Consider the following 15,629-nt stretch of genomic DNA (forward strand, 5'->3'; position numbering starts at 1 on the left):
TAGTGAGATAACCCAAATAGTAGTCCCGGATGATCCATGGGCATGCCTATTTCATGGTTTCAGAATGTCAACCGAGTCATATCTTGGAACACTTATACCACAACTGTTGAATGCAGCAAAAAGCCTTATAGTAAGACACTGGCAGGAAAAAAGCGGCCCAACATTACAAGAATGGTATGACAAAACAAATGAAACCCAGAACTTAGAATATCTGAGATACACTGAGGAAGTGGAAATGGTGGAGTATGAGGAAAAATGGAAGGGCTGGCAAAAATTTAAAAGCTCAATAAGAGTAGTAGAGGTATTGGGAAGTTAATAGGTCTAACTAATATAGTCCCCGTGTAGTTAGTCAGAGATTGGTAAGATGCAACAGGAGTGGTGTCCATTGGTGGTGTTGACCTAGCTAACTCGGAGGCCTATGGATGAAAGAGATAAAGGACTTCGAGGAGGTGGGGGGTTTGGGGGCGGTGGGGAGGGGAAGGGAAGGGGGCTTAAGTTAAGAGAAACTTTAGATATGATCTACTTGGCATTGCTGATGAGGGATGCTGCTGTGTTGCAAGCAATGTAGATTAAATCTAAGCGATATTTGTAAAAATGGGGAAAAAAAAAATAAAAGTAATAAATGCCACTATGATGTGAGTAACGAGTCAGGAAAGTATTGAACGGTAAAGTTGAAACTTATACCCCCGAAAATGGACACTGATGTGGCAAAAAAAAAAAAAAAGATCTCCCTTCAGCCAGCATCAATAGATGCTTCAGCAGTCAGCAACAATGGACCACCCGCAACAAAATGCCCCCACTCCAAGCAACAATAGATCCTTAGCAGCAACAATAGACCTCCCCAACAACAATAGAACCCCCCTACAAAAATAGATCCCCACAGTGCGTAAGTGCCGGAACTGCGTTCCCCCTCGTTCCCACTGAAAAAAGGCCCTGATTTGATCATATATGCAGCTTGAGTTGTATTTTTAATCAATTTTTTCTGTAATGGAGTATAAATGATACGAGGCCTACTATAGGGTGACCAGACGTCCCTAATTTCCGGGGACAGTCCACGGACTGAGGAGACTCTCCCCGGAACAAATCTGTCCCCGGATTGCAGGGGCAACGTCAGGCAGGGCCACTTTTAAGCCAGTGCAATACCCTTAATGAGCAGGCACCAGATCCATGGGGGGGCTGCACTTCCCTGTCCTTGCAGTTTGTAAAAAGTCGATCGGGATAGCAGAGAGTCCAGCTGTATGGGGGAGGCTGTCTGTAACACTCCCCTGTTGTCTAATCAGGTTAAGCTGTTCCTCGGGGATGTTCACTATCTCCTGAGGCAGCCGGAGTTGGTGGGCGGGGTCAGGGTGTGGCTACCTCCTCCACTCCTCCTACAGACTCCTCCCCTCAGGCTGATCCTGCTGCTAAAGAAGAAAGAGGAGGAGAGAGCACAGAAGCCTGGGAATTTTTATCACCTGCCATGCTGTAAGTGACTGAGCACACTGTCACTACATACAGACCTAACATGTCACTATTTCACCCTACACTGTACTAACTTGCCGTATACTGTCACTACATACTGAACTAGCCTGCCGTATACTGTGTCACTACATACTGAACTAACATGCCGTATACTGTCACTACATACTGAACTAGCCTGCCGTATACTGTCACTACATACTGAACTAACCTGCCGTATACTGTCACTACATAGTGAACTAACCTGCCGTATACTGTCACTACATACTGAACTAGCCTGCTGTATACTGTGTCACTACATACTGAACTAACCTGCCGTATACTGTCACTACATACTGAACTAGCCTGCCGTATACTGTCACTACATACTGAACTAGCCTGCCGTATACTGTCACTACATACTGAACTAGCCTGCCGTATACTGTCACTACATACTGAACTAACTTGCAGTATACTGTCACTACATACTGAACTAGCCTGCCGTATACTGTCACTACATACTGAACTAGCCTGTCGTATACTGTCACTACATACTGAACTAGCCTGCCGTATACTGTCACTACATACTGAACTAGCCTGCCGTATACTGTGTCACTACATACTGAACTAACATGCCGTATACTGTCACTACATACTGAACTAGCCTGCCGTATACTGTCACTACATACTGAACTAACCTGCCGTATACTGTCACTACATAGTGAACTAACCTGCCGTATACTGTCACTACATACTGAACTAGCCTGCTGTATACTGTGTCACTACATACTGAACTAACCTGCCGTATACTGTCACTACATACTGAACTAGCCTGCCGTATACTGTCACTACATACTGAACTAGCCTGCCGTATACTGTCACTACATACTGAACTAGCCTGCCGTATACTGTCACTACATACTGAACTAACTTGCAGTATACTGTCACTACATACTGAACTAGCCTGCCGTATACTGTCACTACATACTGAACTAGCCTGTCGTATACTGTCACTACATACTGAACTAGCCTGCCGTATACTGTCACTACATACTGAACTAGCCTGTCGTATACTGTGTCACTACATACTGAACTAACTTGCTGTATACTGTCACTACATACTGAACTAGCCTGTCGTATACTGTGTCACTACATACTGAACTAACCTGCCATATACTATCACTACATACTGAACTAGCCTGTCGTATACTGTCACTACATACTGAACTAGCCTGTCGTATACTGTGTCACTACATACTGAACTAACCTGCCGTATACTGTCACTACATACTGAACTAACCTGCCGTATACTGTCACTACATACTGAACTAGCCTGTCGTATACTGTCACTACATACTGAACTAACTTGCCGTATACTGTCACTACATACTAAACTAACTTGCCATATACTGTCACTACATACTGAACTAGCCTGTCGTATACTGTGTCACTAGGTACTGAACTAACCTACCGTATATTGTCACTACATACTGAACTGGCCTGTCGTATACTGTCACTACATATTGAACTAGCCTGTCGTATACTGTCACTACATATTGAACTAGCCTGTCGTATACTGTCACTACATACTGAACTAGCCTGCCAGATACTGTCACTACATACTGAACTAGCCTGCCGTATACTGTCACTACATACTGAACTAACCTGCCGTATATTGTCACTACATACTGAACCAACCTGCCGTATACTGTCACTACATACTGAACTAGCCTGCCGTATACTGTCACTACATACTGAACTAGCCTGCCGTATACTGTCACTACATACTGAACTAGCCTGCGTATACTGTCACTACATACTGAACTAGCCTGCCGTATACTGTCACTACATACTGAACTAACCTGCCGTATACTGTCACTACATACAGAACTAGCCTGTCGTATACTGTCACTACATACTGAACTAGCCTGCCGTATACTGTCACTACATACTGAACTAGCCTGCCGTATACTGTCACTACATACTGAACTAGCCTGCCGTATACTGTCACTACATACTGCCCTAACCTGCTGTATACTGTCACTGTACTGCCCTAACCTGCCGTATACTGTCACTGTACTTCCCTAACCTGCCGTATACTGTCACTGTAGGCTATATTCAATATTATCTGTTACAATGTTAATGCCTTCACTTCTATTTACTGCTATCTTTATTGCACATCTCTTGGATACTGAATGTGTGCAATATACTCAGAAAGGCTAAATATTATCCTGCAGAATAAAAGGGAAGTTGGGGGAGGGGGGTAAACCCAATAGGAATGGGTTTAAGAAAGGGGTTACCATGAGCAACAGCGTAGTCATAGGATTGAAATTAAAATAAGTTGGCTTTATTCAATTATCATAAATATTAAAATTTGCATGTTGAAACACAGTACTGTGTATAATACAACAATGGTTCAACAAGACCGCAGACAAACACTAGACAGACAGGACAGACAGTACATAAAAAACATGTGGCTGACCCAGTCGGGACGTATTGCATTATACCTCAGTGGCCATGGAGGGCCGTCAATTAGCCAAATATTGGTAATCAATATTATGATCCACTAGTAATGATTATTTAAGTTTCAATTGAATTAGTATTCGGTCACCTGTGGCACAATGCAATGAGGGGGTGGAGAGTGCAAGGGGGAAAGAGAAGGCACATGTGCTAGACCAAGATTAGATTTGGGCTCAATTAGATTGAATTAACTATAACAGTATTATCATAGAAAAAATTGTACTTTTGGTCCAGTAATTATGTTGGATTGCAAGGGGATAGTTGGCAAATCAATAGATCAGTCCTTAATAATAGTGTAAAAGTTCCCAATTCAGGATGATTAAGGACGGACGGCAGGTTCATGAATAATCAATCAAACCATGTTGTTGGATTATGATGGTAGTGGTAACGCTACATGATTTGGTATTTTTGCATGCAGAAAGCTTAGTAACTCATATACATTAGTTATATCTGTACATTACCATCTACACCAGTAGTTGCACCGATTCAGAGCGCTGTGTTCCTCAGAACTTGTAAGCCGATGGTTCCCGTGTCCCACCTGGAGTGCACGTCCGTAGACAACAGGGAGAAGCCGTCTGTGCTGTGAGGATTACTTAGGGTTAGCTTAGCTGCAGCGATCCTCTGAATCCGGGAATCCTATGGCAGTGTGACATCTGTTGCCTTTGGTGCCCGTCCTGATTGTGAAATCCCTGCTATCATTAGCCGACTGACACTCTCCTCCGTGCCCGTAGCGTCCGCAGACTGAGCAGCGTTGTGACGTCAACGCGTTTCGCCGTGGTTCAATGACGTAGCTTCATCTTGGACGTTCATTGGTCGGTTTACCACATACCCTTCTTATGGTGTATTTTGCTGGTGGTAACCGCCAATGAGAAATCTTTAGTAGGATTCGAAGGGACATGGTCCAATCAGATGTGGCTAGTTTGTCCATACGACCTGTCAGCAATTATAGCCATTGTTATTGTGTTGATTCATAGAACGTCTAGATCAAATTTGGTTAGAGTATGTCCTAACACATAGTATAGGCTTCTATACCATGAATGTAGAAACTTAGGGTAAAACATGGCAAATGTGAGTGAAAGAGATAGACGTGAGTGGAATATACAGACTCACCAGGAAAAAATAATAATACATGGTGGAATAGGGGACTAGCAGTGCGGCATGCAGATTTAGTGACATATATACAAATTGACACACTAGTGAGTACCTAGGCATATATTTTTTTGAATAGCATCTATCCTAGAAAAGTCTATTTACTCATAAATTGAATTAAATTAAAGTTTTTTAGGGGAATGAGAGAAAGGTCACAAATGACATTAATAACATGCCCATTGGTCCCCCCTTTTTTTATTACCCTCACTTATTTCTGCTTACTCAGATGAGGTAAATAGAAGTTACTAATATGTCTAAATCATCTCTTCAAAACAGACTGGGTGTGATTTCTTTCTCTCCATATAAAAACTGCTGCATGGATCTTACTTTTGAGCCCTTCTAATTGTGTGACAATTTACCTCTGTGGACTGGTACCTTTTTGGAGCAGAGCTTGTGCAATCAACAATAGCATTTTAATTTTTAACAGGCCATCCAGTTTGGTTTTCCTCTACACACCTAGCACCATAAAAGTATTATATAGTACAGTATGCTGTAAAAATATGCCACCTAGGGGCAATTTAGAATATTTCTGCTGAAATACACACTGAACCTGTATCGCTCCCCTCCATCTGCCCTGCAAGGCTGACTACAGTAGAAGGTCAAAATGTTAAGAACTGGTATAAATTGGCAGAACATATAACACATTTCTGTTTTGAAAGGTATCAGCTGAGACGCATTTGAGTCTTTAAGTTCTTGTCTCCAATGACTGTGAAAACTGATAGAATTTTACACTGGCAACGTTCATTAATTACAAAGATTGTAATTTAACATACACTTAATATATACAGTACCTGTATTTTTATTATGTATTGCATGGCATATTGGATCAGTTCTCTCAACAGTAATGCATAGAAACCTAAATATGGACATATGGAAATCATTGAGGCTGATGTACTTAAAGTATAACTAAGGGAAACTTTTTTTTTTTTTTTTTAGTTTTGGATAGAGTGGAGGTGGATTAGAACACCTTTTTGTTTTTTTGTTGCCCGTGCCCCTATTAGATTCCCCCTCTCTATTTTTCCTGTTTACCTACCATTATCATTGAAAGTGAAAGTAAAAGAAAATCCCACATTTTGGGTTGTCCCCAGAAAAGTAATAGAGGGGACATCTTCCAATGGGGACACAGATGGCAAAAAAATAAAAGAACTGACAGGAGTTATAACCCTGCCTTACTCTATCCAAAATGGGAAAAAAAAAGTTTTGCCCATAGTTATATTTTAAGGCAAATAGACAGTGCACTTTGCAAGTTGCTCCAGAGCTTAGTGCATTAGGTAAAGCTTCACTTTACAAAGAATACCCAAACACATTCAAGGGAAAAAAAACAGCATTTTTGCTTGCACATGATTGGATGATGGAAGTTCCCCTCATTTACTAAGTTCTGTAGCAACTTCACTTGCAAAGTGCTCAGTCTATGTGCCTTTAGTAAATCCACCCCATTACATGTAGTAAAATCTATCTATTTTCTCCTATCATTTCACCAGATTTTTTGAGACTTTTTTTATGAATATACAAGCATATACATTATTTGCTTCAAAAAACCTCCCTATCACTCCAAACATAATACAATATACATGCACATCACAATGGTCTAATCTCTTGTTAGAACATATGTCATATGTAGTAGGGATTCTTTACTTTTTCCCAATTACTTTCAGAGATAGCTACCAAAGTTCCCACTAGAACCATTGGTCTTTTTAGCTATCTATCAGGGGTATTTCTTCCCAGTGACCACTAATATATCATAGATAAATTAGATTTGCATCATCACAGAGTGGCATTGTGGATACGAGGGATAAGTAAATATATGCTACGTCCGATATATTATATTGGAAAAGAAGTTTTGGATGATGGACTTTATAGGCACAACACTAACTACATAGTTTTGTAAAAAAGTATATAAATCTAATATTTACAGAAACATATGAAACAATAAAAAAAACAAAAAAACATTTCTTGACTATCCACGATTGTGACTTGAAACATACAACACACCACCTATGTATCATAGGGACTAGAATACTTAGTAGTGAGAAATCCAAAGGGCACTCTCCAAGGATTGATGTAATAACGTAAAATAGGAAAGGCAGTGTGCCGTGATTGAGCTCAACTCTACATGTTACGCGTACTCAAAAATGCTTCTTCAGAGAGCTTGGGGCATATTCTATGAATAGAAAATCACAAGTACGTTTCTAACATATAATCATAACACACAATATTGTTAATACAATGATACATGAATGGTATACATTTTCTGCTCCGCTTCCCCGGACCACATTGTACCAAGTACTACAGGTCCAATCCCACAGAAGGACATTAGGACTATGGGAACAGGCATAACATTTGAATATTGTTATCTATTGTTATCTATATCAGGTATATCATAGTGTATATGTAATTTGACACTCTGTGTGTGTATATATATATATATATATATATATATATATATATATATATATATATAAGTAAGAAAGATGACTTACATTACTGTAGTCAAAAAATTAAACAAAGGACAAAGTACACGGCGCAGCGTGATGTAGGGATATCTCATCAAATTAATTCCCAGCTAGTCTGTATATATGAAGAGATTTTTAGGGATGGATAATAGGTATTGATAAGGGCAGCAATGTATGCAGCGTTAATTATGTCACTGTAATAATCTCTAAATAGGGGCAAGTGCTAGCTTACCTGTGGAATAACGATCACAGAAAAAACTTATGGTGATTGAGAGTTAATTCCATAGCCATAAAGGAAAAGAAACCATTCAGGATATTTTGGAAAATTTTTATGACCATTCTGGAAATGGAAGGGGTCCCCCACTATTCATACATCTCCATTATTCATCAGTTTTTGTTCCCATGTAGAACCTATTTGGACAAGTATAAAGCAAACATTGAGGCAATTGATCAGAAATGTCTTTAAACAACAAACACAATCCCCTTAAATAGTCCCTTCTCGAGCTAGCACATACCATTAAGATGAACATCCACTGCAGAGCTCTGCTGGGTCGCAGCCACAAAGTGTGGTAAAAAGTGGCTGTATGAGACACCAAAACTGGCGTCCCTTTGTATGCCTGTCCCGGTCGTTGCGTCAGAGCGGCGCAGCCACGTGCCCGTGGCAACTCCCTGTACCTGGAGGTAGTGGGAACCTTTAAAGCCAAACCAGTTGTGGGTAAGAACAAAATATAAGAGGGTCAAAATGAATTTGTTATATTTCCATTGTGTATGCGGTTCTTCATAAAGGAAGGTGAGAACCATTCCAACACCCTGCTTGTGAAGGATGCTTGAGTAAAGGGCCTCTACATCCAATGTCACGAGCAAGGTGCCGGGAGGGACCACCATTCCTTCCATCTGTTTCAAAAGGTCAAGCGTATCCTTTGTGTAGGACGGTAAACTAGTTACATGTGGCATACATGTGGCATTAAGACAGGCATTAAGACAGAATCAATGAGTCTACCGGCGATATTATTGATCTGCCAGGGGATGATACAGGGTTTTTATGCACCTTGGGTAGTGCGCAGAACATTGCCTCCCTAGGGTGTCCATTGTTAAGGTAGTCATAAATATCCTGATCAATCAAACCCCTTTGATGAGCATTATTGTTAAAGGTTAAATACTCTGTCTTAAACGCTGGAATACGTGATAGGGAAATTTTCCGGTACCAAGTTGTTGGACAATATGTTGAAACACATGCTTTCATAGTTCTGTTTGGACATAAAAACAATATTGCCACCCTTGTCTGACACCTTAATCACTAAATAGGGTGATTGTTTAGTTTCAAAATGGCTTGTTTCTGTGCAAGGGTTAGATTACTGCATTTTGGAATGAACTGCATACGTTTGATGTCACTCACTACACCTACCAAAAAAGCCCAAATAAAAGAGTTCATAGACAGATCAGGAAATCTTTGAGATTTGAGCTTAAATTTATTAGAGACTGGGGGTGCAATAACTACCTGCGAAGCAGGTTGTGTGCTAGCATTTATAGGATCAATGGTGTCGTGATTTTTCTCCAAGAGTAGCATCAAGTCACGGAAGGCCTCGAAAGTCCTCCACTGTATAGTGCTTAATGCTCTCGGAAAGTTCACGCTCCTGTTTTGCTCTCACACTATCTTGGTCGAACATGTGTCTGTAGATTAGGTTTCTTGCAAACAAATATATATCTTTAATTAGTTCATATTTGTCCATGTTGGCAGATGGACAAAAGCTCAGACCAAATTTCAAAACCTCTAGCTCTTGATGTGAAAATTGATAGGGTGTAAGATTAAGTATGTCAAGTTCTATGTTTGGGGAGGATTGGGCCCCGGCATGTGAAAATTTGGGGAAGATAAGCCTGGTTGGGCTAGATGGGGATCCAGAGTGCTTTGTTTGCTAAACATCTGCACCTGAGCTGCTGGTAGAGAGTTCAGAAGCAGCTGGGTGTTAGGTATAGGCATCTGAGATGGTGTATTTAGTGCCATAGAACTAGGAGGCAGTGTGGTTGAAAGACTGGGCAAGGAGCCTTGTGTTACAGCAGATATCAGAGGTGTATTGGAATTATGAGATCGTACATTCAGTATTTGGGGAGCCTGATGGGCCAAGGGTCCCATATTTGACTTGTGAACTATTCCCACTACTAGTACAAGATGTGGCCTCCATTACTTGAGAGTGATTACTAAAAGTATTATCAACATCAGAGTGGTGTTTTTTGGAGTAGGGTGTATAGTACCCACCACCATGGTTCCGCTTGCATGATCCTGGGTTAGTATTGGATGATGTGGGTGCTCCTCTTCTATTGAATTACTGTGAAGAAAGAACAGAGACAGAAGAATCAGACTCCGTATCTGATTCTTTTGGAGTAGGGTGTATAGTACCCACCACCATGGTTCCGCTTGCATGATCCTGGGTTAGTATTGGATGATGTGGGTGCTCCTCTTCTATTGAATTACTGTGAAGAAAGAACAGAGACAGAAGAATCAGACTCCGTATCGTCCTCAGTTAATCCAAAATCATTACCAGTATGTTTGATCCTAGAGCTATTTTTAGGGCCCACGCTTGATGGGGGTTTTGTCATCTGTATGCAAAGGCTTCCATAAAGGCCATTCTATCTTTAGACATTTTGTTTTGCTTTTTGAAAAGTATATCCTTAGTGATCTTAGTAATATAGTCCTTGACTTCCTGCCACCGTTTGGTGTATTGGGCGTGATCTTTAATTGTAACGTTAGTAGATTGTAACATAAGGATATCTTGGTCGAGGCTGTTTAGCTTTGCTTGATACTGAATAATAAGTAATTTTATTAGCTTAATGCTACATTGCCTTAGAATTTTTCCCAGGATTTCTTAAATTCCTGGGTATGGTTCTGGAAAGAAGGATATAACTGGACCCACAGCCCAATTGGGCTGATATTTTCACGTATATATTGCTGTAAAAAATCAACATGCCAGTGTAGATTGGATTTCTTTTTGAGTAATCTCTTCATTTTAGCCATATATTGGTTGATATTTATTTCAGGCCCAGTATCAGCATTCACATTTGTTTGAATCTCGTTCATATAGCCCATCCTGGATGTTCCTACAAAGTCAATAATCACTAACCAATGTATTTTCAAAAAAAGAAAAAGATTTTTAAATTCCAATTGGGGAAAGAATAGGAAGGGTAGTATAGAAAAGTAAACAAGAAAAAGAAGAAGGGGAGGAGAGGGGGAGCAGGGCGGAAAGCGAAAAGGGCTTTATACCTGTCCAAATAGGTTCTACATGGGAACAAAAACTGATTAATAATGAAGATGTATGAATAGTGGGGGACCCCTTGCATTTCCTGAATTGTCATAAAAGTTTTCTAAAATATCCTGAATGATTTATTTTCCTTTCTGGTTATGGAATTAACTCTCAATCAACATAAGTTTTTTGTGTGATCGTTATTCTACAGTTAAGCTAGCACTTGCCCCTATTTAGAGAGTTTTACAGTGACAGGATTAACATTGCATATGTTGCTGCCCTTATCAATACCTATTATACATCCCTAAAAATCTCTTCATATATACAGACTAGCAGGGATTCATTGAAATATCCCTACATCCCTACTTTGTCCTTTGTTTACTTTTTTGACTACAGTAATGTAGGTTATCTTTCTTATATATATATACAGAGTGTCAAATTACATATACACTACCTGATATAGATAACAATCTTATGCCTGTTCCCATAGTCCCAATGTCCTTCTGTGGGCTTGGACCTGTGGTACTTGGTACAATGTGGTCCGGGGAAGCTGAGCAGCAAATGTATACCATTAATGTATCATTGTATTAACAATATTGTGTGTTATGATTATATGTTAGAAACTTATTTGTAATTTTCTATTCATAGAATGAATGAATGAATGATTTGTAAAGCGCTGCAAATGCGAACTGAATCGCCTCAAGGCGCTGATGCATTGTGTTGTCAGCTTCATTAGAAAAGGTAAGTCTTGAGTTTTTTCCTGAATGCCAGATGGTTTTCTTCCATGCGGATGTGAGTCGGAAGAGAGTTCCATAGCCGAGGTCCCTGGACTGCAAATCTTCGTTCTCCCTTGCTTTGTAGCGGTATTTGGGAACGAGGAGGAGGTTTTGGCTAGATGATCGCAGATTGCGATTCAGAGTGTAATGTTTTATTTTCTCTCGGAGGTATTGAGGGGCGTTTCCATGTATGCATTTGTGGGTGAGGCAGAGGGTCTTGAAAGTGATCCGATTCTTTACTGTTAGCCAATGTAGGCTCCTCAGGGATGGGGAGATGGACTCCCAGGGTTTTTTTCCTGTTATTAGTCTTGCCGCCGCATTTTGAATGGCCTGTAGGTGCGTAAGCTGATATTGGGGTAATCCTATGTAGAGTGAGTTTGCGTAGTCGAGATGGGAATTGATGATTGTTCCAACTACTGCTGCTTTGTCATCTTCTGGGATGAAGAGGATGAGTTTGCTTAACTTGCGGAGGAGATGATGCGATCCACTAACTACTGATCCTATTTGCGCATCCATTGTCATTTCTGGGTCCAAGATAACTCCAAGACTTTTTCCCTTGGTGCTCGGAGAAATGGTCTGTCCAAAGATGGCGGGGGGTGTCCATGGAGTCTTGGTTTTGGGATTTTGGTTAGCGTGTAGGTAGAGAAGTTCTGTTTTTGACCCGTTGAGTTTGAGGGAACTAATGGTCATCCAGTTATCTGTTTAAGTGAGGCGTTTCTCTAGTTGCTGATGGTGGTCTTTTTGTTCGGTGATCCGAAAGTAGATTTGGGTATCGTCTGCGTATGAGTGGAAGCAGAGGTCTGATTTTTTGATGATATTGAGGAGAGGGCAGATGTAAATGTTGAATAGCACTGGCGACAAGGGGGAGCCCTGAGGGACTCCACAGGAGATTGCCCGGGTTTCCGAGGTAAATGCTCCTAGTTTCACTGTTTGCGAGCAATTCTCTAAGAAGGATGCGAACCATTTTAGACTAGAATCTGTGGCTCCTGCTACTTCTGTGAGCCGGCCAAGTAGAGTATTATGGTCCACTGTGTCAAATGCTGCACTGAGGTCTAACAGTACCAGGAGACATGATTCTCCGTCATCTGCTGCTTCGAGTGCATGCTCCAAGCTCCTGAAGAAGCGTTTTTGAGTATGCATAACATGTAGAGCTGAGCTGAACCAGACACACCACTTTCCTATTTTACGCTATTACATCAATACTTGGAGAGTGCCCTTTGGGTTTCTCACAACTAAGTATTCTAGTCTCTATGATATATACAGTAGGTAGTGTGTTGTAAGTTTCAAGGGACAATCGCGGATAGTCAATTTTCTTTTAATTGTTTCTGTAAATAATAGATTTATATACTTTTTTACAAAACTATGTAGTTAGTGTTGTGCCTATAAAGTCCATCATCCAAGAATATATCATGAGTTGTAGATGTAGTCATTTTTAGCAGGGTTTCCTGAGACTGGAAAAATATTTCAAGGGTTCCTCTGTGTTGAAAGGGATAAGAAAGGCTGCTTGAAAGTGTAATTAAAGGCAAAACTTTATTTTTTTTATTTTGGATAGAGCAATGGAGGGTTAGAACTTCTGTCAGTTTTTTTGTGTCCCATTGGGGAGATGTACCTTTACTTCCTGTCCCACAGCCAAAACAGGAAGTGAGAGGAAATCCCGGCAAATTAAGGGAATTCCTTGGGGTCACCAAAGCTAGTATCTCAATTGGAAAATTTCTCCTCTATTACTTTTCTGGGGACATCACAAAATTTGGGATTTTCTTTTAATTTCACTTTCAATGGCAATGGTAAACTGGACAAACAGAGAGGGTGAATCTCCCAAATGGGGCACAGACAGCAATAAAAACCTAATAGTTGTTCTAATACCTCACCACCCTAGCCAAAATATTGTAAATACAAAATATCTTTATAATGATCAAGTATTGAACGTAAATAGTATCAAAAAGTACACACATACATAAATACTCTTCTTCCACCAATAAAAAAAAAACAATGTTGTAGAACAATGATATTTATATATGTGTGTGATTTTTTTATACTAGTTTCATTTAACATTTGACAGCTATAAAGATATTTTGTATTTACTTAATTTAACTTAGTTGTTTTTGATACACCAAGTGTGTCCTGTGAAAGCTTCCCTTTGTATTCCAGTCACCTTTTTTCTTTTGCATCAATACATATGCTGCAGGGAGCGCACTGACTTAGTGAGTTGGCATATTTCTGTGGTTTATACCATTTTACTTCTTTATCAGCAATAAAAACTGACAGGGGTCCTAATTCTCCTTCATTGTATCCATTCCACTGGATATCCCATGAGAAAAAAATCTGAATGGTGTCATGAGATAAATACTGCATACTTCAGAAAAATACTGAATGCAGTATTTTAGAAGTGTTTTTTGTGAATGCCAAAAATGTTTTGAAAAACGATATGTGGTATTTTACCACATAACTTAAAGCAGTAGATACCGTTTTGTGAATGGAGCCCCATTATCCTGTATATAAAATTTTAGAGAAATTTTATGAAACAGCAAATTGTGGGTAAAAAAAGAAAAAAAAAAGTTTTATTTAGTCTCTGTAATGTCGTAACTATAGCCCATATTTTTCATCATTTTTTAGCTTGTGGAAGACTGATGAAGATTACAGGTCCTATTACAATAAAGGCATCTGGACCAAGGTTTGGAGCATGGATGACAGATCCTATAGCATCAGAGAAAAATAATCGCGTATGTATTCTCATAATTAGTATAAAATGAAAAAAACAATGTTTTAGGTAACCGCTGTATAAATAATTAGGATATCAAAAATAACAATAATAAATGCAACAGCAAAATATATATTTTTAAAGTTATAGTGAGCTTCTAATCAGTTCCTATAGCAGTTTACTTGCTTACTATGGTGCATTTAGAGAATGAAGGTACCGAATAGGCCAGGAATTCAGTTATCTACAGCAGAGGTTTTGATAGAGTCCTAAAGGACCCCAGACACCCCTGGGTACAAGTGCTATTCAAATATGTCTATATGTCTGTGCTTGATTTGCTGGCACTTCAGCCTAAAAGACCAAAAATTGGCAACACTTCCTTCTCCTGCCAAAATGCCCCCCCCATTTTTTTTCTTTTTCCTCCCCATCTTCTATATTTAGCTGAGACACAAGTCCCTCCTGGAGTATCTTGTCAACAGGGAGAATCACATTGCCCGTAGTTGTTACTCTTTTCCTGTGCTAGATTTCTAATATGCTCTCCCCTGCCTCTCAATATGCATTACCCCCTATTCAGGAATGAGAACTTTGATGCCTTCCTTTCCCTCGATTTCTCCCTCTTCCTCATTCTACAACACCTCTTTTCAAGTTATGTACCCCCCTCTAATGTTCAGTTACCTAAGAAAGCACCACACATTTGATGCTGGGTTACCTATCATTGTTACTTACTCCATGTCTGTTATGACATCTGTTTGTAACCTTAAAGTGATTGTAAAGGCAGATGGTTCTGTGCATTAAGATAAAAAGCCTTCTGTGTGCAGCAGCCCCTCTAATACTTACCTGAGCCCCATCTAGATCCAGCGATTTTGCAGGAGTGTCTCAGGTGCCTGAGACTCCCCTCCTCATTGGCTGAGACAGCAGAGCGGCACCATTGGCTCCCGCTGCTGTCAATCAAAGTCAGTGAGCCAATGAGGATACAAAGGGAGCAAGGTCAAACCATGGCTCCGTATCTGAATGGACACACAGAGCTGTGGCTCAGCTCCAGTGGCCCCATATCAAACTGCTTGCTGTGGGGGCACTCAACAGGAGGGAGAGGCCAGGAGAGCTGAAGAGGGACCCGAGAAGAGGAGGATCTGTGCAGCTCTGTGCAAAACCACTACATAGGGCGGGTAGGTATGACATGTTTGTTATTTTTAACTAAAAAAGGAGACTTTACAATCACTCATTGTGTCTGACATAGATTACCTCATTAGATGCCGTGATGATTGTGGATTACCTCGCTGGACACTTTAAATGATGTGGATTGCCTCTCTGGATGCTGTAATCTGGGCCGTTGTTAGAAATCATAGGGCACCATACAGCCCTC

The 15,629-nt window shown here is 40.2% G+C and overlaps 1 protein-coding gene across 2 annotated transcripts in view; it reads left to right on the top strand.

Annotated features, from left to right (window-relative positions):
- Positions 1 to 15,629, top strand: part of OLFM3 (olfactomedin 3) — a 395,228-nt gene that overhangs the window by 361,458 nt on the left and 18,141 nt on the right. For both annotated transcript variants that reach the window (XM_073593019.1, XM_073593018.1), the window contains exon 5: positions 14,185 to 14,291. In XM_073593019.1, the coding sequence (XP_073449120.1) occupies positions 14,185 to 14,291 (107 nt within the window). The remainder of the gene's footprint in view (positions 1 to 14,184; positions 14,292 to 15,629) is intronic.

The sequence above is a fragment of the Aquarana catesbeiana genome, linkage group LG07, assembly GCF_042186555.1.
Source record: "Aquarana catesbeiana isolate 2022-GZ linkage group LG07, ASM4218655v1, whole genome shotgun sequence".
Classification (NCBI taxonomy): domain Eukaryota; kingdom Metazoa; phylum Chordata; class Amphibia; order Anura; family Ranidae; genus Aquarana; species Aquarana catesbeiana.